The sequence below is a fragment of the Penicillium verrucosum genome, assembly GCF_028828655.1.
Source record: "Penicillium verrucosum strain IBT 35672 chromosome Unknown utg000002l_segment0_segment0, whole genome shotgun sequence".
Classification (NCBI taxonomy): Eukaryota; Fungi; Ascomycota; class Eurotiomycetes; order Eurotiales; family Aspergillaceae; genus Penicillium; species Penicillium verrucosum.
In genome coordinates, this window is record NW_026643211.1 from 2,594,246 (window position 1) to 2,614,145 (window position 19,900).

A 19,900-nucleotide genomic window follows, 5' to 3' on the forward strand; every position below is an offset into this window, starting at 1 on the left:
TATTTCGTGCAGATAAATTGGTTATTTTAATCGGGTTTTCATTAGAATACTCAACTCATTACTTGGCCAAAGTGTGCCGTATCGAATGGCCCAGTTTTGTTCAAATACTACGATTGACTAGGGTAAGGTGGCACTGGTTGTTCCAGCAGGCTCTCGGACTGCAAGTCGTCCGATATGTTCCAATGCAGTCTTCACCGCACAAGTTTCGGTCACATAGGATTATATATCTTGGCAATCCCTAAAGTCCACGAAGGCTAGGTTCGGTGGGGTATTTTCGTAAAGTAGTTTGCTCTGTTACTCTGTTGATTCTCGTCTATCATGAAAGGAGCGTTGCAGCATGCTCGGGAAATGCATCTGGTGAGGATTAGTAGTTTATTTGGACCGTTTTAAGATAAGGCCCTTCTACAGTTTGGTGTTGATATCGAATGGCTTCCAGGCATCTCTCCTATCAACAGAGTATGAACACACGCTCACAGGATAACTCTGTTGATATACTTGGTTCAGTATCTCAGTTGCCATAGTCTTTGAGGACAAGAGTGCACTAAATATTATCATGAGTCTAGTATCTATGGCTTAAGTGATTTAGAAAATACCTTTCTCGTGAGAATTACTTTATCCATGGATTTAATTTCTAATCTTGATGATGAGAATATATTGCTCCTTGTACCTAAACACAGATGTCATAACAAATCTGGATAGAAGGACTGGGTTGAGGCCTCTGAGATGCGCAATAAGTTGGGATCATATTTGTATATGTGTATACTGATAGTCAACTAATAAGGGTCTATTCAGAGGTGTTCGGCAGGATCGGGGAGACATTTGGTAGTAACACGGCCCGAGGTGGCGTCGGAATTCGGGGTCTAGGCCCGTTTCCATCTTTCTCATTCTTACCTTGGAGTTTTGAATAGTACTTGTAATGAGAAGCCAGGAGGAGAGAGAGAGCAATGCAACTGTATTGGAAGTGCTAACTGCTGAAGGAGAAGGGGAGAAGAAGAAGAGGGAGAGGAACCTTCCAAGGTTGGAAGCTATCCGTAGCTGAAAAACAGGGTCAGGTGACACCGATCCCAACAACTAGGGCTCACGCTCCGCAAATATTAGCTGTCAGGATCTCTATTCTAGTTGGAGATGAAGAGAGAACAAGAATCCATGAAGATAATGACGTTTTTCCATTGCAATGGCGATGAGATACATACACATGCACAAATTATGTGATCGAAGGGAAGGGGGTATATGGCAAGCAAGACGGGAGACCTCCCAGGGAAGAAGGTAGACGGGTAAGGTCGGCCCGCAGAAGAAAACTACATTGACAATCATTGGAAAAGATACAAGCCCTTGGAGTGGTAACCTCAAGCCACCCGATCCTTATCTTTCTGTTCCAGCTTTCCAACAAGCCGTTTCATACCCGTCCACTCGTCCGCCGGTACTTCCTCCGGCAGCCCACAGAGACCCTTGCCAACTTCAAAGACCGTAACGACACCATTGAGGCCACCAGTGGCCAGGCGGCGTCCTTCACGCTCGTCCCACGCAACCTTGTTAAGGCTTCGGGACATGATGTTGCCATGGGTATTGTCGACAACCTCACGCGCCACTGGCACTTCGGTATCTGAAGCGAGGTCCCAGACTTCGACGTTGCCGGCACCATCGACAAGAGAGAACACGCCGGGTCGGGTTGGGTGCCAGCGGGCATCATAGACGACATCGTCCCGGGTAATGTCGAGAATGGGTGAGACGACTTGGGATTGGGCCAGGCCAGATGTGGCAGAGGCGGTCGTCGCAGGTGGCCGCACACGCCAGAGCTTCACGCTCCAGTCCAGACTGGAGCTAAGCATAAGATCACCGAGGTCTACGGGCCCACGGCCGGGGTGGAATGCGGTAGACATGATTGGTGCCGTATGTCCCTTGTAGGCTAGGCGGTGGTCTGTGCCAGACTTGGCCCCAGCCCGATCGTACCGGTGACACGGGTAGATGACTCCCTCTTCAGTACCAACGATGAAGAACGTAGGATCAGTGTGAGGGAATGACATGGTAGTTGGAGCAAGATCCTCGGTCTTAGATGGGGGAGGGGTAGTCAGTTCCACACGATCTTGTGGGTAAGAGAGCATATCCATTGTCCAACCGCAGACCACACCGTCCGTGGAGGCGGTCATGATATTATGTGCATTCTGTGTGCCAACAATCGAGATGCTGTAAACGGGATGGGCGTGTCCGCCACCTGATAGGGGGTCTTTTGTACTGGAGAGCCTCCACCAGCGCGCGAGGAACGAGTGTCCCATACGAGCACCTGTCCCGAATAGGAGCCTCCAACAACAAGGTTTGGATGATAAGGAGAGAATTTTGCGGTAAGGATATCAGATGTCGAGTGGAACACATATTCCGGACGGGTTTGCAGGTGCTGATTCCAGATCTGAACAAGGCCATCGGGTTCGTGAGGAGCAGAAGTATTCTTGGTGTATGATGCAAGCAACAATTCAGGGAACTAGAGTCAACGTTAGCATGAGCCAAAGCACATCCATTGGAAGTGGAAAGCTTGCCTTGGGAGAGAAGCTTAGATCACTGATAATGCGATTCTTGCTCCACCGCTCGTCCCAGAAATGGCACACTTCTTGCATTCCTCTCCTTTTCTTGCCAGTCTCCTCATCTTCTTGCAAATGCCCATCAGTTCCACCCAGCTCATAGTCTGCCAATACATCGTAGTCTTCATCCAAAGCCCGCTCGATGACCTTTGAAGAGCGCTCGACAAAGTCCAGGAAATCGTCCGACGATGTTACTGCCTTGAGCTCGTCGTCATCGAGTTTGCGTAGGGGATACCGCAGCTTCGCGGATTGCGCAGTTGTGTCCTCATCATTATCGGCCTGATTGGTGGCTTGCAGCTCGTCCTCGATTTCCTTACGAAGCTTTTGTCGGATTTCCTCATCTCGCTCCCGGTTTCGTCGACTGAGATGCTTGCTCGACCGTGTAGTACCCGGGGACTCCTCATCGTCCGAAGCGACAGACTCTTCAGGACTTTCAGGCTGGATATCTAGTCCGTCTGTTTGCACGGCCTTGCTGTAGGTGACAACTTCCGGTTTGGGTGTGGATTTGTATTCGGGTTCAAGTTCAGGGGGCTGCGGGGCTTCCGTTGCAGAGGAGATCCAAGGCTCATCTGTTGTCTGAACGGCAATGGACTGGGAATGTGGTCGCGATGAAGCTGCATATGTGTCTGCATTCTCCCCACTTAATTGGCTCGCACTCAACACAGATGTTGGTCGACTTCCTCTCCGCGACTGGCTATCGGCGCCGTGGCTGAGGGAGGCCGACGCTGGGCGGTCGACCAAGCGAGAGATCAAATCATCGAGGTCGTGTCTGTTCTCTGAGCGGCTAGGTACTGGTGATATAATCTGACAAAGGGTATTAGATCCGCACAAGCTCCGTAATTCATTCAAATGCTGTGTTTACCTCTGAAGCATCCCCGACGCTGGTTCGGGATGTGAATTCCTTCTGGCGGAGCTCGCGCTGCTTTTTGAGCTCGGCAAGCTTGGCCCGCTTCGCAAGGATCTCATCCTTCCGCTGCTGCATCGACATCTTGTACAATCATAAAATGTTAGACTAGATGCGTCCGCGTTCAAGTGTAGTACCTCCACTGCGCGTTTATTTACGGAGATGACTAAGCACCATCTTCGGGAACTCTGGAGCGGTCCGGAAAAACTCGCGCGCGCAGAACATGAACTGAACCTCGCCATTTGACTAACCTGGAGATTCATTGCCATTGACGGTTGACACCTCTTCCACGGTCCCTCCTTCTTACAAAATTAATCCCCTCATTTAATTCCCGTCTCCCACAAACCTCGCAGAAATGGCTAGCCAGGGTGTCAATGTGAGTACCGGCTAAGGGTTACCCTCTCCCCCGACAGTTGTTGACCACGTCTCCAACCATAAAGGTCCTCCGTTACTCGGCTCTCGTTGCCGGTCTTGTCTACGGTGTCTACCACCAGACCTCCCTCAACTCGGTGACCAAGCGCGCGGAGATTGAGCACGAGTATGCTCGCAAGGAGCGCCTGATCGAGCAGGCCAAGGCCGAATACAAGAAGAAGACCCAGCCCCAAGAGACCAAAACACAGACCAGCGGACGTACGTTTGATCCCCCCCGATGATACAACTCAACCAATGCAACGACATCCGGAGCCGCCGCATCTCTCCAAAACCCCAAGTGCTGACCAAGGTTCCATAGTTATCACGAATTTCGAGGATCCCAAGTTCGACCTGGAGGCGTTCTTGAAGGCTAAGGCTGGAGAGTAAATGTAATGGATGGTATAGAGGAGGAATGCTACGCAATGATCTCTTTGCGGGAATCGCACCTCCCCAGGGTATTAGATGCGTTTTGCTCAATTCCGCTCCATTTTATTGTACGATTGTTTGGGTTTAATCTGCCCCCCGAGCTGTGGCATTGCGAGCGCAAGATGGAATGATTTTTGTTTCTCATTTTTAGACGTTTTATCTGGGCCCTGTACATACCCTGGGCTGTCGTGCGCCTGTACACTACAGTTGGACCAGAAGCAAGAGCAAAAGATCGTGTTATGCATTCCGGCGTTACCAATGGTCCAAGTACGTACAAGAGCAATCTTGGTTTTGGCGGCCTTCGGTCTCGGTCCTACCATTCCCACAACCCGGACAGAGGATGTAGCTGTGTGAACAGTAGACCTCGGACAGAGGACCAGATCTATCAAATAGCTTATATTCCTCGGTTTCCCAAGCAAACCTAACCCGCACGCGTTCCTAGCATTTCCATTGCCCTGCGAATCCCGTTGGAAGACTGAGACTCGGCAGGCGAGACGACGATAGGTTTGGGATGCAGCACCTTTGATTCCGGATCCCATGTCCATCCACATTTTGTGAAACTTGATATTACGTTCGGATCTTCCTGCTTGGCAAGCTGTTCGTCAATACCAAGGTGGGTAGCCGCTGTAGCTAGTCGTATGGCTTCGTAAGACCTGCTCACTGCGATCAAGGTCTTGTCTTGGAAGAAGCCTAATTGTAGAACGATTAGTCAATTTAAGATCCTGCCAAAAGAAGAAGCTTATTGTCTTGAGAGACATACTCTCATATCTCCGAACCAGTGGCTGCAAAATATCTGGCCATGGTAGACCCCGGAGTACTTGGTAGACCTGGCCGTGTTGAGTCTGCCATACCGCTCGCAGTAAGGTTAAGCAGTTCTGTAAAGAAGGATCATGTTGGAGTAGGGATTCAGGAATTCGTTTCGTTAATGCACGAGCTTCAGATCTAGAACACAAACTTCATTAGCAGTGTTGGCAACCGTCAATAGCACTCTCATTAACTAACACTTGGTCGGTAAGAAGATGGACAAGAAAGAAGCTCGAGTAGAACAGGCTCAATAGTGTAGAGTCACCACTGCCTGTGTTAGAACTATTACCCCCAGCAGAAATGAGGCATGCTTGGAGCTCGTATCGCGACAGGGCTTCAAAGAGCTGTGAAGGTGGAGCGTTGGAGGTCACCAGCTGTGAGAGCTGCTCCTTGGTCAGCGGAGGCAGCTCCATTTGGGTATGTGAGGTGTAGATAGGTTGTAATGGCTCGTTCTGCTGTAGAGATATTGATGTAATCGACGAGAGTAAGTATACTGAGTGAAAATTTAGTCAAAGAGCTCCAAGCAAAGATTATTGATGAGTCGTAGTATTGCGGGGAGCAATCGGAGGTGGCGCCTCTGGCCGATGCCAAGACCTTCAGAAGTGACCACCTTGCGCAGCTCTTGCTCTTCCCATCTCTCCCCACGGCTCTCACCACTGGCATCTCGGCCCAATTCATTCCTTGATTTCATGTTTCTATTTTGATTTCTGACTCTGGACTTTGCTCCGTTTTCAAGGCCATCATGGCCCCGTCTTCGCTTGATGTTGTGCTGAAAGGCAGCTCCGGCCGGAACACGCGCGGTCTATTGCGGGTTATCATTCTTTGTACCATTGCCGCCGCCGCGGTGTCCAGCCGCTTGTTCAGTGTTATTAGTATGTCTCAATTCAGACTCTCGATGATCAGTGTGCTAACTATTTTCTAGGATTTGAAAGTATCATTCACGAATGTACGATTTCCCTGCACTACTGCACCAGATGCGGTGGCCACCTTGACTGCCCCCAAACATACAAACAAGATATTGATACTGTCTTACTCTAGTCGATCCGTGGTTTAACTTCCGTGCGACAAAATACTTGATCGAAAATGGCTTTTATAGCTTCTGGGATTGGTTCGATGACCGTAAGACCCCTTCCCCGTTGTTGGACATCCTCCATATGATAGTATAATTGGCATTGTGCTGATGGAAATCCTCATACTACAGGCACATGGCACCCTCTTGGTCGCGTTACTGGTGGTACATTGTATCCTGGCCTGATGGTGACCAGCGGCGTGATCTACCACATCCTTCGTCTCCTTACCATCCCCGTCGACATTCGAAACATCTGTGTCATGCTCGCCCCTGGATTCTCTGGACTAACAGCCCTGGCGATGTATCTCCTGACCTCCGAAATGTCCGACTCCCCCTCTGCAGGTCTCCTGGCTGCTGCTTTCATGGGAATTACACCTGGTTACATCTCGCGGTCTGTGGCAGGCAGCTACGATAACGAAGCCATTGCCATTTTCCTATTGGTGTTCACATTCTACCTCTGGATCAAGGCCGTGAAGAACGGTTCTATCATGTGGGGAGCCTTGACTGCATTGTTCTATGGATACATGGTTTCTGCTTGGGGTGGATACGTTTTCATTACCAACCTGATCCCTCTCCATGTCTTTGTTCTTCTGTGCATGGGCCGATACAGCACCCGTGTCTATATCAGCTACACCACCTGGTATGCCCTGGGAACATTGGGAAGCATGCAGATCCCCTTCGTCGGTTTCCTGCCTATTCGCAACAGTGACCACATGTCTGCACTTGGTAAGACTTTGGGTTCTGAGCTATGCCGTTGTCTCATTCTAACTATTTGATAGGTGTCTTTGGATTGATCCAATTGGTGGCATTTGCCGAGTTCATTCGGGCCTACCTGCCCGGCAAGCAGTTCCAGAAGCTCCTCACCTCTATGGTCTTGCTTACGTTCGGTCTTGGATTTGGTGGTCTTATCCTGCTGTCAATCTCTGGGGTCATTGCTCCCTGGAGTGGTCGTTTCTACTCTCTGTGGGATACTGGATATGCCAAGATTCATATCCCCATCATTGCCTCCGTCTCCGAGCACCAGCCCACCGCCTGGCCTGCCTTCTTCTTTGACCTGAACTTCCTTATCTGGCTGTTCCCCGCTGGCGTGTTCATGTGCTTCCAGAAGCTCAGGGATGAGCATGTCTTTGTTGTTATCTACTCGGTCCTCGCTAGTTACTTTGCCGGCGTTATGGTCCGTCTGATGCTGACCTTGACCCCCATTGTGTGTGTTGCGGCTGCTCTGGCATTGTCGTGCATCCTCGATAACTTCCTGATTGCGTCGACCCCAAGCACTGAACCCAAGGCTAAGACAACTACTGAAGATAAGGCACTCCGGCCAACCCGGAACCCTGTTGTCGGTATCTACTCCTGGTTCTCCAAGTCTGTCGTGGTAGGCTCTGTCACTCTTTACCTACTTCTGTTTGTTGCACACTGCACCTGGGTTACCTCCAACGCATACTCCTCCCCCTCTGTGGTTCTGGCCAGCAGGCTTCCTGATGGAAGCCAGTTCATCATCGATGACTACCGTGAGGCATACTATTGGCTCCGCCAGAATACCCCGGACAATGCCAAGATCATGTCCTGGTGGGATTATGGATACCAAATTGGTGGTATGGCTGACCGTCCCACTCTGGTCGACAATAACACCTGGAACAACACCCACATTGCCACTGTTGGTAAGGCAATGAGTTCGCGCGAGGAAGTCAGCTACCCCATTCTGCGACAGCATGATGTCGACTACGTCCTGGTCGTGTTTGGTGGACTCCTTGGCTACTCAGGTGACGACTTGAACAAGTTCCTCTGGATGGTTCGTATTGCCGAGGGTATCTGGCCAGACGAGGTGAAGGAGCGTGACTTCTTCACCGCTCGCGGCGAGTACCGTGTCGACGAGGAGGCCACTCCCGCCATGAAGAACAGCTTGATGTAAGAATACCACGTGTTGATTATCCATGCCACTGCTAACCCTATCAATAGGTACAAGATGTCTTATCACAACTACCAGTCGCTCTTCCCGCCTGGTCAGGCCATGGACCGTGTCCGTGGCACAAAACTTCCCAAGGAAAGCCCCCAGCTCAACACACTGGAAGAGGCTTTCACCAGCGAGAACTGGATCGTTCGTCTCTACAAGGTCAAGGACTTGGATAACCTCGGCCGTGATCATAGCAACGCTGTTGCCTTTGATAAGGGCCTCAAGCGCAAGCGTGCCACGAAGCACAAGGGTCCTCGTGTTCTGCGAACCGAGTAGAGATTTGTTTTCTGTATTCATGCTGCATTTTCTTGTCTTGTTGGCTGTTATGATTCGCTCTGGGGTAGCAGACCATTGCCATTTGTACTGTGCGTTAAAACCATACCGAATATACTCTAGGTCTAGTGACCTAGAATTATATCAATGTCTTTCTTCTCGGAAGGCTATTGTATCACTCCGCCCTTCAACTTTGAATATGTAATATTAGCGATTTGACGATAGTGTAGCGAGTAAATGCCGGGATATCTTTCTGAAGTTGGTAGGGCACATACAAAGCACAGCGGGACGGTGCGAAGAATATAGACATCCGTAGCCTAAATTCATTGTACAGCCTATATATATTCCAAGCCAATTCCTTCTGTGCATGGCAGCACAAACGCTGATATTATCGCTAATCCTAAAGATCTGAAAAAAAGGTCTCCCTGAAGACTCCGAAACCCCAATTGCAACGTCAACCCATCACTAAGTACCGGTCCGGTGGATGTTGACTGTGCTTCATTTCTTGTCCGCGGGGGCATCGGGGACCTTGACGTCGGCGAATTCTTCTTGGCCGACAGCCTTGAGGGTGTAGGTATCTGGAAATTGAAGCAAGATCAGTATGATGTTCTGTCGCTTGTGAATATCGAGCCCGCATGGAAACTTCTCAGCGGGCAAGTTCTGGTGGCATGATGCGGTTCGGAGATAGGAAGAGGGGTGAAGCGGAACAGCGGTATGCGTCACATGGTTTACTTACAGACTGCAATTGTAAAAGCGAACAGTCCGAAGCCTGTGAGGGTGTTCTTGAACAGATATGGGCGGCGGGCGCGAAGGAGGGCGGCACCGGCGCGGTAGTCCTTGCCGTAGTAGGTGGAGTTGAAGCTGTCACAGAGGCATGATGTTAGTAAATGAGACCTTCTCAAGTCCATATAAACTATGCATACATTCCGGTAGCCATGGCGAGAGTGTTTGTTGACAGAAACGTGAGAGAAAAGGAAAGTTGAGGCCATACCAGGCAGAGCCGGAGGAAAGGTCTTGGCGTCGGAGGCCAAACAACGTGATGCGGGTTTAGATGTTTTTGTATTTGAGATTAGATCGGGGATTTTTATTGTAACTGAGACTCTGGTGGAATCAAAATTCGAACCATTGAAGCACAGGGAGGCTTTTAGCCTAGTGAATTGAATGGTTGTATGTAGAGACATACAGCTCGCATATATCGGAGTCTTTGTCGGCCGCCCTTTCAGGCTTCGCAGCTTTTTGTCGCATCCTCGACGGCTGTCACTTCACTTCTCAATCGCCCTTCCTTCTTCACCCACCCATCGCAAACCACCTCTCCCCTCCAACCTTGGTGTTACTTTCCCTCTATTTCCTTGTTTTACGATCGAACCCTAAGCTTATGCGCGTTGCTTTTGCGACTGTATCCGTGTCCCCCGTACACCAACGTCCTCCCTTCCCCCAACACCTAGTCCCTCAACTCGAATCCGATACGAACGGCGCGTACCGGATACATTCCCATTAAAGCTACCATGGCTCAGCCGATGGACAATGTCGTCGACCAGGTCGCCCAGCTCAACGCTGCCCGCAGTCTCGTCCTCGGTGATGCTGCCTTCTACCCGCAGATTGTTAATGGCATCCTTCCTATCGTTGGAGCTAGTACACGGCTGGAATTGCGAAGATGGGGTGCAAACTTCCTGGCTGAAACCTTTGCTAGCCCAATGTTAGCTGTTGCGCAGAAAGAGCAGCTGGCACCGAATATCCTGCAGACAATCCGTGAGATTCTAGAGTTGCCAGAGACAGACGCAGCAGTCCTACAGAGCTTAGTGCAGACTTCAGCTAGCTTGTATCCCCTCGTCTTCAGACATGTGTAGGTCATTATCGAGCTTCCGTGGCTGCAATGCAGGATTGCGCTCCAAACGCAAACTTGGTGCAAGGCTAACAATACCGACAGAGTGAATCACCCACAGGATGGGAAGTCATGGGAGACGATGAGTGCAATTAAGCAGGATATACTTAGGCGAATGGACTCATTCCCATGCCCAGTTAAGCTTTGCTGTGCCAAGTTCATCCAGCGCGTGGTCCAGGTTCAGACGCCTGGATTGATCTCGGATCCTAGGGTATGTTTTGCGGGTTATAGATGCTTGGATATATTGGTACTAATACTAATTTCAACCAGCGACCCGAGCAGAATGAGACGTCTTTGGCAGTTGTTCCCCGAAACCATGCGGTTCTGTCAATACCAAACCTGGAAGCGGAATCCTCAGGTCTCCTCGATCGACTCCTCGGCGTTTTCCAAGAAGAGACTAGGTACGAGGATGAATCAACATATTTTACCAGTTTGGGTTGATGCTAACACAAGCCAGTGATGCTCTTCTTGTGAACGCGACCTTAAACTGCCTCGCCCCTCTCATCCGCTCGCGCCAGTCTGTAGCAAACAAGATCATTAACGCAGTTTTGGAGTTTTATCCCTCGAAGCACGTCCGCCCGCCGTTTACTCCGACAATCCGTGTCAGCGTCAAGTCCATGGAGCGCACGGCTCGGGCTCTGCTGATCAATATCTTGAAAAAGTAGGTTGTCATCCTGGTTGCAAAGGTTGTCGTTTGACCTAACTTTCATAGGAACCCGAACCACCCCCTGGCGGGTCGGATGCAAATGCATATTGAGCGCCTGATGCAATCACGACTTGAGGCCACCGATGACGCTTCGCGGAAACGAGGACTACCAAACGAACCTACCGACGGGCTGGACAACGCTAAGCGGGCACGTCTTAATGTTTTGCCTCCTCCGATGCTTAAGATTCCTCCAATGGCGCCAGGACCTGCAAGCTTTGACCGCCTCTTCACCTTGACCGAGGACACCGGGCTGTCCTCCTTCGACGTAAAACAGCTGCCAATTGATCTAGTCCTCAAAATTGTTGTACCTCTCTTGTCGCAGGTACATGATTCAACACTTGCACAAGCTGTCGACGTAAGTGCTGCCATGAGAGTGAAACTTTATTCGCCCGCTGACATGTCCATAGGCTGTTCGTTCTCGATATCAGACAATCACCAAAGATCAAACCTTGCAACGGCAGCAGCAACAGAGCGTAGCTGTCCAAGATGAGGATGATGACTATGAGCCCGAATACCAGCCCATGGAAGTAGCATCGGTTGTTTCAGAAGAGGCCAGTGCGGTTGCAGCGGAGGTAGCAGATCTACAACCAGAACTAGTCTCTTTGGGTCCCTTTGTCCTACCACAACCACCCCCATTGAGCGAAGAAGAGGCCGGAGAAATCGGACGGAATGCTGTTGCACGCGTGTTCGGGATGTTGAACGCAGCCGAAACATCACCTGCATCTGCCAAGGGTCAAACCCAACAAAAGCTCGGATTCGCCAGGTTAGCAGGCAGTACATTTGACCGGGACGCATGGTCTGTTCTTCTTGCTCGGTTGGCTACTAGGGCTTCTGCCGGTCTCGAAAATGACCAGCAAACCAAGGGAGACGCCGTACGTAAACAAACGACTATTGCTGACTCGATTCGCGAGACCCTCTATCGCTTCATCTTGGAAGATTTCCGAGGACGACTTAACATTGCCATTATCTGGCTCAATGAAGAGTGGTACAATGACCGGATTCAAATGAAGAGTGCTGCCAATCAGCGTGATGACACCGAGGAAGACTCAGAACCGACTGTACCCCTTAATTATGATACCTGGGCCACCCGACTTTTGGATGGTTTCTTGCCTTATTTGGACTCTCGAGATATCAAGGTGCTGGTCCGGTTTCTCAGTGAAGTCCCAGAGATCACGATTCCCATCACTCAACGGGTGGCCAGCTTGGCCAAAGATCCGGAACGTGTGAACCTTTGCGTTCAATCATTGATGTATGTCATGGTCCGTTCTTTTCACTATCAAGAGCCCGCTTACTGACATTCTTTTAGGTACCTTATAATGTTCCGACCGCCTGCACGAGAGATGTGCTTGAACACAGTAGAAGATGTTTACCAAACTTGTAAGTATCCCCTACCCTTACTGTCCACTAGTATGTGTACCTAACATGCGACGAACAGATGAGGAATCCCGACCTGCTGCGGGCAAAGTCCTCACCAAGTGGCGCCCTCAAAGTACAGTTCTGGAGACAGCTGCAAATGAGGCACTGTCATCATCAGAGGCAAAGCCTACTACTTCAGAGTCATAATCTTGCTACTTGTACCACTCAATGGAAAGACGATGATAAGATGAGATGAGATCCTTCAATTTTCCGCAATCTTGAACGCCTGGGGGTTATCAACTTTATTCTTCAGACATTTTTTTTTATTGCACATGTCTTCGGTTTGGCGTCGTTCAGCCTCATACCTCTCTTCTAGTGCATACGTCTTATGGGTTAATCTTTGAACATGTGACATTTACGGGTGCCTCCATCTCCCTCACTTTGCCTTTTGAGAGGGTGTGATGTAGTATATCCGTTTCCATCCTCAATGTTTTTTCATTAAGACGTTTAGGTTTATGCGGCTGTAGGTACTGTACATATCGCCTGGACTTGATCTTGCTAGGACGGTCTGCCACGCGTGTAGCGTTTACTGGATTTCTGTGGAAGCGCTCTTTTATACCCCAGGAAAAGTCTATAGTTGCTAGGTGAAAAGTTCTTCGATGTAAACGAAATAACATACATTTCTTTATTCTAAAAACAATGAATGCTGTCTAAAACTGTTACTTGAACATCTATCATCCATGCTGGAATCCTGTCAAACATCCCCTGTTGCCAAGGTCTCCGTCTTCGCTGGCCACTTCACCCTCCTCTCCGCGCGAACATAGAGGTTATTAGGCCGAATCAACTGGAACATGGGATCATACTCGATGGGCTCATTGCCCTCCCGAATGAAATTATACCGGAAGATGAGTTTCGGAATGAAAACCTTGATTTCCTGCAAGGCAAAGTTGAACCCAATGCACATGCGCGGGCCCATGGCGAATGGAATATACGCAGCCTTATGTCTGCCTTTGACCTCATCGGTGTCCCAGCGGTCAGGGTTAAACCGATTGGGATTATCCCACAGATCGGGGTTGTTGTGGATATGGTGCAGGGCGGGAAGAATAACCGAGTCTTTAGGAATCTTATACCCTCCCGGAAGCACGAGGTCAACCCTGGCGGTTCGTCCCGGTTGGAAACTTGGGTTGTGGCGACGCTGGGTCTCCTTGATGTATTTGTCGAGGAAATCAAGTCGGTCGGTGACATCCGCAGTCATCACAGTGTTCTCGTCGATGTCGTTGTCGATGAGCTCTTGGAGTAGCCTCTCTTGCATACCTGGGTAGGTGACAAGACCGTAGATGAGCCAGGACAGAAGGGAACTGGTGGTTGTAAAGCCGGCTCCGGTTGCGACGACGAGAGCCCAAATCAAGCTTGATTCGGGTAGTTTTTCGCCTTTGTTGTCGGTTGCGCGGACGGCATAGTCTAAAACGTTTTATTAGCATCCACAGATATAAGAAGCGGATTGGGTGGTGTATGGTAGGCACTTACCGATCATGTTAGTCGCCTTCAGTGCTGCATCTTGCAGCGGTAGGTCTTCATCGCCACCACGTGCAGTTTGTTGAATTGTTTCCCCTACAATCTGTTCGACTCTGGCATTGATATCTCTGAGCCGCTTTGGATCGCCGAAGGGCAGTTTGCCATACCAATCTCCCTTGGATGAGACTTTCTTATTGAGAGAAAGAACTCCAGCAATCAAATGCACCATTTCGTGCATCTGCGCGTCCCGATTCGAAAAATGTTGGAAATCCAAGCCAAGCGTGAGCTTGCCAACTGCTTGAGATCCGAGCTTCAGCATATACTGATAAACATTCCAGGCTTCACCCTGCTCATCAAAGTCGTCAAAGACTTTGAACGAATCCTCGACTGTCTTCTGCATTGTCGGGGCATAGTGACGAACAGCCTTAGGGCCGAGAGCTGGCGGCAAAAACTTGTGGGCAACCTTCCACTCAGGAGTATCGGTATCTCCTAAGAAAACTCCAGCTGCAGTCTGCTTCAGAGGATAGAGTGGATGGGCCTCGTTGATCTTTTTGTAAAAAAGTCGGACTCCGCAAAGACGATCGCGGAGATAGCTGGGTCATTTGTTTGATAGGTTGTGCGGCCAAGACTGGTTGTCTTAATAACCGGTCCGTATTGTTCGAAGAGACGCTGGTGGTTGCCAAGGTGGTCTGGGTAGACTTCGAAGAAATTTCCGACGTAGGGGAAACCCTTCGGGCCTGGAGGATCACGGACTGCATTCCCGTCGATTGTGATAGCGATGGGAGTGTCGGCCGAAGTGATTTCGGCGATCTCATTCAGATGGAGGTCTTGAGCTAGGAAATCGATACCTATAACACACAAATTCAATCATTAATATCCAGAATTAGAAGAAGAAACAACTTCAAACATACCACTTGACTCAACAATTGCGAAGTGAGCTGCAATCAAGTCCTTGAGTCCACCCAAATCACTTTTAGGGTCGACATCGATGTTCCTGGCGGAGGAGACTGGCTCTCCCAGGAGATAAAATTGCTTTGCAGGCATTGTAATTGAGTGTTTGTAATTCTGATCAGTTTAATCCAGGAACCAAAAGAACTAAAAGAACCAAAACTTATATATCGACTGCACAATGGTCATCAACATAGATCCCGGCCGTTTCATAGTTCGGGATTCCGTCTCCTCGGGTTGTGGGTCAACATGCACTTCTCCGATTGGCTTAGACATACCTCGGATGGACCTCAAGATATCCGTAGGTGTTCCTCATACCTCGGAAGAGTCATGTCTCTTCTATGATCTTCAAGACAGCAGGATTTTCAATACGGAGTAGACGAGACATCATTCATCTTCGGAAATTATGCACAATATAGGTATCTGGGTAGATCTCCACTGTGGATCTAAGCAGGATTTTCGGATTCAGGAGGATTTGAACGCATCCCCTCCCATTGGCGTATTAAATAGTTGGCCGCATATGCGGCATGTTATCCTTAACGACATAAGACTTTAATAATCTGATTTATTTGGTTCGAGATGATGTAAAGGACGTTATATTTAAATAACACTCCGATGAAATCTTGGATGTTCTTTTTATAGATCATTTCTGGTCGGTATTGAACAGTGAAGAATAGAACAAGTAGAGATCAGACTTATTACTTCAAAATATAAGGCGGTAAAAAGCATACCCCGTATAGAGGGCTTTTTTTGGTATAACAGTGGCAAAAGATATGAAGCATGAATATATAACTAGATGGAGAAGAATTTGAGAGCTACATATATATCTTGAAATGATGAAAAACAAAAACGTATTGAATTCACAAACAGTTCTAATATACAGCACAATCTATAGACACAGAACAAGTAGAGCCTATATAATCGGAAACACTCTAGAAGCAGAAGATCTGGTCGCTCATCTTTCCGACAGCGCCAGGAGCTTCAAAGCCTGCAGCTACCAAGGCCTTCTTCGAAGCATTCACCATGCCCGGTGGTCCACAAAGCATGATCTTTGTATCAGATGCAGGCCCGGGCAATCTTGCAGCCATGACATCTGGTGTAACATATCCCTTGCCATAAGTCCAATTGTCAGAAGGGTGGTCAAGCATATACCAGAGCTTGAGGTTCTTGGGATATCCTCGTGCAAAAGCCTCCAATTCACGACGGAGAAGAATATCTTCTTCGCTTCGGTTGGCGTAGATGAGGCTGATTTCGGTCGTATCCCGATCATCCTCGCAAATCGCCCGGATAAGTTGGTACATCGGAGTGATTCCGGTTCCACCGGCGATCATACCAATTTTCTTGCAAAGGCCGCTGTGGTATTTCATCCCGCCTTTCGGGCCTCGGAATTCCACTTTGTCGCCAACTTCCAAAGACTCGAGGTATTGCCCGGTGAGAATACCATCTGGGTAACATTTGATCACTAGCTCCAGTTTTCCAAGATCCAGGTTATTGGATGTCGGGGTATAGGACCTCGAGACAGAGGCACCGTTGACCATAGCTTTGATAGCAACATGCTGTCCGATCGGGAGCCCAATTACGCCCTTCGGATTGGGCAGTTGAAAGACGAAGCGGTACACATTGGGCGATAATTGAACCTTCTCAACGAGGGGAAGCTTTTTGTAGTTCTTGGGCTCAAGGAAGCCCTTCACAAGATGTGGGTCTTGCTTCTTCAATGTGGAGGCTTTCTTGTACGGACGGTACTTGGTGAAACCCGACTCGACTTCGGTGAACTTTGAGAGTTTGACTCCTATGGCACCACCAATCGACGCACATGCCAGAGTGGCAGCAGTGACTCCACTCAAAAATCCACCCTGCAGAAGGTTTATGAATGGAATGCGAACTTCGGAGATTTGTAGGGAGGCCGTGGAGTGTTTGGCGAAGAAGTCGGTCAGGGCTCGCTGATTCTTGGAAGAGATGTAAACCAGCGCAGAAGCAGCAAGCGTGGCAGTAATTGTAGTCACAGCTTTGAGGGCCATTGATGACCTCCTGGGTGTCTCTGTACCGGAAGATGTTTGATTGATTACACGAACGACCTTTGGTTGAACAAATTCGTGTGCATCCTTGACGGTACCGATTAAGTATGTCTCCAAAATCTCGCTTGCATCCTCTGAGTGACCGACATCCTCATATGCAGCTGTTGCATCTGTGCCGGCGACGTCTAGCAACACATCCGCACCACCGGGGTGGTCTCGCACATAGTCTGTGATGTCATATACTGGGCATGTCAGAAGATTGAACAAGGCTGCTGGGGAAGGGAAAGATTACCTTTTCCATGAATTATAACGAAAAGATCGTTTTTCGTCTTGTGAGCTGCCACTTCGCTCGCATCGAATTCTTTCAAAGATGCCATTGTGTATGGAATATACAATATCAACGACGGTGTGTTTTTTGTCTTTGTTTTAGCGTGATAATGAACTCGAGATAAATGCTTTATAGTTTTAAAACCTAAATGCGCTATTTATCTTTTCTATCCCGTAAAGATTTTCTGATTGGCATTCAACTCCAGAGGCATATACTTTCCGAGGTACACTACCTCGGCATTGAGCTCCATAGTAATGGGCCCAAGGAAGACCTCAGGAGATCGTCTGACCCGGATCAAGCATTTGACCCCTGTTACCCTAATGGCGCCTCCAAACTGTAGTCCCACATCTGCTCAAATCATTGAATTTGCCACGAATCCCAAATGACCCGTTTGATAGAGAACTTTCGTATTTGCCTTGGTCCGGGACGGAGTTTCCGAGGAATGAACCAGAATAGGGAATCCTCGGTATTGTCTTTGTTGACGGGGCTGACGAACTGCCTTGATCTTTCTTCTGGGTTGAGTTATGGATAGTCGACATTCCGAGGGTTCTACGGAATAGACAATGACAGCCAAGGGGCAAAGGGATATAAAAGGAACCCCCCACAACTGTGCATGAACCAATACACCACCAACTATACTGCTTTACACTTAAATTACAAACTACTTGCTTTAACATGTCATCGCACTGGGAACCTCCGCGAAACTACCGCAGCCGCTCTGTTGCTATCCTTGGCGCAGGTGTACTCGGCCGCCGAGTAGGTATGTATGCCGTCCAGCGTGATCTTTTTAGAAGATCGAAGTGCTGACAAAATTCTGGCATTAGGATGTATCTGGGCTTCAGCCGGCTTCGACGTTAAGATTCGAGACCCCAGTGCGCAACAGCGAGTAGACGGAATTGCATACATTGAAGAAAATGTTCAATCATACTCGGCCAAAACCAACCAAGTCCCTGGATCGTTCGAAGCTGTCGAAGATATGAAACAAGCCGTTGAAAATGCTTGGCTTGTCATTGAAGCTGTTCCCGAGAAGCTCGACCTCAAGATCGCTACTTTTGCTGAACTGGAGGCCCTCACTCCGGAGGACTGCATCCTAGCTTCCAATTCATCCTCATACAAGTCTTCCGAGATGATCAGTCAGGTCTCGGATTCCACTAAGACCCGCATTCTGAACATGCACTATTATATGCCGCCGGCGTGTATGATCGTGGAGCTTATGACTGATGGATACACTTCCCCGGAGATATTCCCATTCATGACTGAGCGATGCAAGGAAGCTGCCACAGATCCATATGTCGTAAGAAAAGAGTCCACTGGATTCATCTTCAATCGGTTGTGGGCTGCTGTAAAGCGGGAGGTCCTGACTATCCTGGCTGAGGGTGTTTCGGTTCCCGAAGAGATTGATTCGATGTGGCTTGAACTGTTTGTTAAAGGAAGAACTCCTCCCTGCCGGACAATGGACAGTAAGATTCTCACTCGCTCTCTCTGATTTTGTGAGAATTTGTTCGCTGACAGGACATTACCTAGTTGTTGGCCTAGACACCGTTGCCTTCATTGAAGGTCATTACGTGAATGAACGTGGGCTCTCTCCCGAAAAGACCGTCAACTTTTTGAAGAGCAATTACCTGGACCATGGAAAGCTGGGAACAAAGTGCTCAAAAGGTGGCCTATATCCTGCCAACGACTCAACTCTTGTCAAGGTCGATTCGAAGAAGCCCGAAATTTTGGTGTTGGACCTCGGACTGTCAGGTGTCACACCCAGCGTGACATCAGGAGAGATCCTCCGGGTTTCCGCAGACGGCAAAGCACAGAAATCAATTATTAAAGGCCAATCATTGCCGGATGGACTCGCTGTGGATTCGAGTTCTGGCCGCATGTTCTGGACTTGCATGGGCATTCCAGGACAGCCCGACGGGGCCGTTTACTCCGCCAACGTGGATGGAACCGACATCGAAACAGTTGTTGCCCCAGGCAATCTGAATACCCCAAAGCAACTGGCTATTGATTCCGTGGCGCAAACCGTGTACTTTTGTGACCGCGAAGGATGCCGAGTCTACCGTTGTGCCTTCGACGGCTCCGATCTAGAGGTTTTGATTGACAACACTGGGCGTGACTTGACCCCAGCGGAACGTGTCTCCGACTGGTGTGTGGGGGTCGCTGTGAACCCAAGTCAAGGTAAATTCTATTGGACCCAGAAAGGACCCTCGAAGGGTGGTGAAGGCCGGATCTTCTGTGCCAATATCACAACGCCTGGAGGTCAGTCAGCAGATGCTCGAGGTGATGTCCAGTGCGTTCTGGCTGATCTTCCTGAGCCAATTGATCTTGAGGTGGAAGAAGCTTCTCGCACACTTTACTGGACGGATCGTGGTGAAATCCCGTTCGGCAACTCGCTGAACAGAGCGAAATTGGGTGAAGATGGTCTTCCTTTATCAACCAGTTCCCCTAGAGGATACGAAATTCTCACCAGGGGTCTAAATGAGGCAATTGGTCTGAAATTGGATTCCATCAATTCTCATGTCTATTTCACCGATCTGGGCGGTTCTATCTACCGATGCGAGCTGGATGGCAACCACAAGGAGAAGGTTTTCTTCGAGGACCACCGGGCCTTTACTGGAATTACTCTCCTGTAGCCCTGAATTACTATAGAGGCTTTTGTATCTAAATTGAATATATTTTGTTTGAAGAATATTGTAAAAAAATATACATTTTACGCGCTAAAAGTTGTGATGCCTCAGGCCAGGA

General features: G+C 49.1%; 10 protein-coding genes across 10 annotated transcripts; 4 read left to right on the forward strand and 6 right to left on the reverse strand.

Annotated features, from left to right (window-relative positions):
- Positions 1–1,346: 1,346 nt before the first annotated feature.
- N7516_006631 (uncharacterized protein) lies at positions 1,347–3,561 on the reverse strand (the record flags this gene model as incomplete). Its single annotated transcript, XM_057219351.1, has 4 exons — positions 1,347–2,212; positions 2,248–2,476; positions 2,532–3,377; positions 3,436–3,561. The coding sequence occupies 4 exons, from the start codon at positions 3,559–3,561 to the stop codon at positions 1,347–1,349; spliced, it is 2,067 nt and encodes a 688-aa protein (XP_057073442.1).
- A 271-nt stretch (positions 3,562–3,832) lies between these two features.
- Positions 3,833–4,275, forward strand: N7516_006632 (ATP synthase subunit e; the record flags this gene model as incomplete). The annotated part of the gene is made up of 3 exons (XM_057219352.1): positions 3,833–3,853; positions 3,918–4,107; positions 4,208–4,275. 3 exons carry the CDS (start codon positions 3,833–3,835, stop codon positions 4,273–4,275), a joined length of 279 nt encoding a protein of 92 aa, XP_057073443.1.
- Positions 4,276–4,735: 460 nt separating this feature from the next.
- N7516_006633 (CSN8/PSMD8/EIF3K family protein) lies at positions 4,736–5,531 on the reverse strand (the record flags this gene model as incomplete). The annotated part of the gene is made up of 3 exons (XM_057219353.1): positions 4,736–5,004; positions 5,075–5,256; positions 5,317–5,531. 3 exons carry the CDS (start codon positions 5,529–5,531, stop codon positions 4,736–4,738), a joined length of 666 nt encoding a protein of 221 aa, XP_057073444.1.
- Positions 5,532–5,623: 92 nt separating this feature from the next.
- On the reverse strand, positions 5,624–5,809 carry N7516_006634 (uncharacterized protein; the record flags this gene model as incomplete). Its single annotated transcript, XM_057219354.1, has 1 exon — positions 5,624–5,809. One exon carries the CDS (start codon positions 5,807–5,809, stop codon positions 5,624–5,626), a length of 186 nt encoding a protein of 61 aa, XP_057073445.1.
- A 51-nt stretch (positions 5,810–5,860) lies between these two features.
- On the forward strand, positions 5,861–8,414 carry N7516_006635 (dolichyl-diphosphooligosaccharide--protein glycosyltransferase subunit STT3; the record flags this gene model as incomplete). Its single annotated transcript, XM_057219355.1, has 6 exons — positions 5,861–5,990; positions 6,041–6,064; positions 6,157–6,237; positions 6,320–6,913; positions 6,967–8,092; positions 8,144–8,414. The coding sequence occupies 6 exons, from the start codon at positions 5,861–5,863 to the stop codon at positions 8,412–8,414; spliced, it is 2,226 nt and encodes a 741-aa protein (XP_057073446.1).
- A 495-nt stretch (positions 8,415–8,909) lies between these two features.
- On the reverse strand, positions 8,910–9,348 carry N7516_006636 (Coiled-coil domain-containing protein 56; the record flags this gene model as incomplete). Its single annotated transcript, XM_057219356.1, has 3 exons — positions 8,910–8,989; positions 9,148–9,272; positions 9,335–9,348. The coding sequence occupies 3 exons, from the start codon at positions 9,346–9,348 to the stop codon at positions 8,910–8,912; spliced, it is 219 nt and encodes a 72-aa protein (XP_057073447.1).
- Positions 9,349–9,916: 568 nt separating this feature from the next.
- On the forward strand, positions 9,917–12,562 carry N7516_006637 (RNA-processing protein PTA1; the record flags this gene model as incomplete). Its single annotated transcript, XM_057219357.1, has 8 exons — positions 9,917–10,254; positions 10,339–10,504; positions 10,564–10,694; positions 10,751–10,954; positions 11,006–11,354; positions 11,407–12,248; positions 12,306–12,376; positions 12,435–12,562. The coding sequence occupies 8 exons, from the start codon at positions 9,917–9,919 to the stop codon at positions 12,560–12,562; spliced, it is 2,229 nt and encodes a 742-aa protein (XP_057073448.1).
- A 547-nt stretch (positions 12,563–13,109) lies between these two features.
- N7516_006638 (cytochrome P450) lies at positions 13,110–14,914 on the reverse strand (the record flags this gene model as incomplete). Its single annotated transcript, XM_057219358.1, has 4 exons — positions 13,110–13,816; positions 13,883–14,417; positions 14,450–14,718; positions 14,782–14,914. 4 exons carry the CDS (start codon positions 14,912–14,914, stop codon positions 13,110–13,112), a joined length of 1,644 nt encoding a protein of 547 aa, XP_057073449.1.
- An 836-nt stretch (positions 14,915–15,750) lies between these two features.
- Positions 15,751–17,210, reverse strand: N7516_006639 (uncharacterized protein; the record flags this gene model as incomplete). Its single annotated transcript, XM_057219359.1, has 2 exons — positions 15,751–17,075; positions 17,126–17,210. The coding sequence occupies 2 exons, from the start codon at positions 17,208–17,210 to the stop codon at positions 15,751–15,753; spliced, it is 1,410 nt and encodes a 469-aa protein (XP_057073450.1).
- A 626-nt stretch (positions 17,211–17,836) lies between these two features.
- On the forward strand, positions 17,837–19,788 carry N7516_006640 (uncharacterized protein; the record flags this gene model as incomplete). The annotated part of the gene is made up of 3 exons (XM_057219360.1): positions 17,837–17,921; positions 17,986–18,621; positions 18,686–19,788. The coding sequence occupies 3 exons, from the start codon at positions 17,837–17,839 to the stop codon at positions 19,786–19,788; spliced, it is 1,824 nt and encodes a 607-aa protein (XP_057073451.1).
- Between the last annotated feature and the right edge of the window lie 112 nt (positions 19,789–19,900).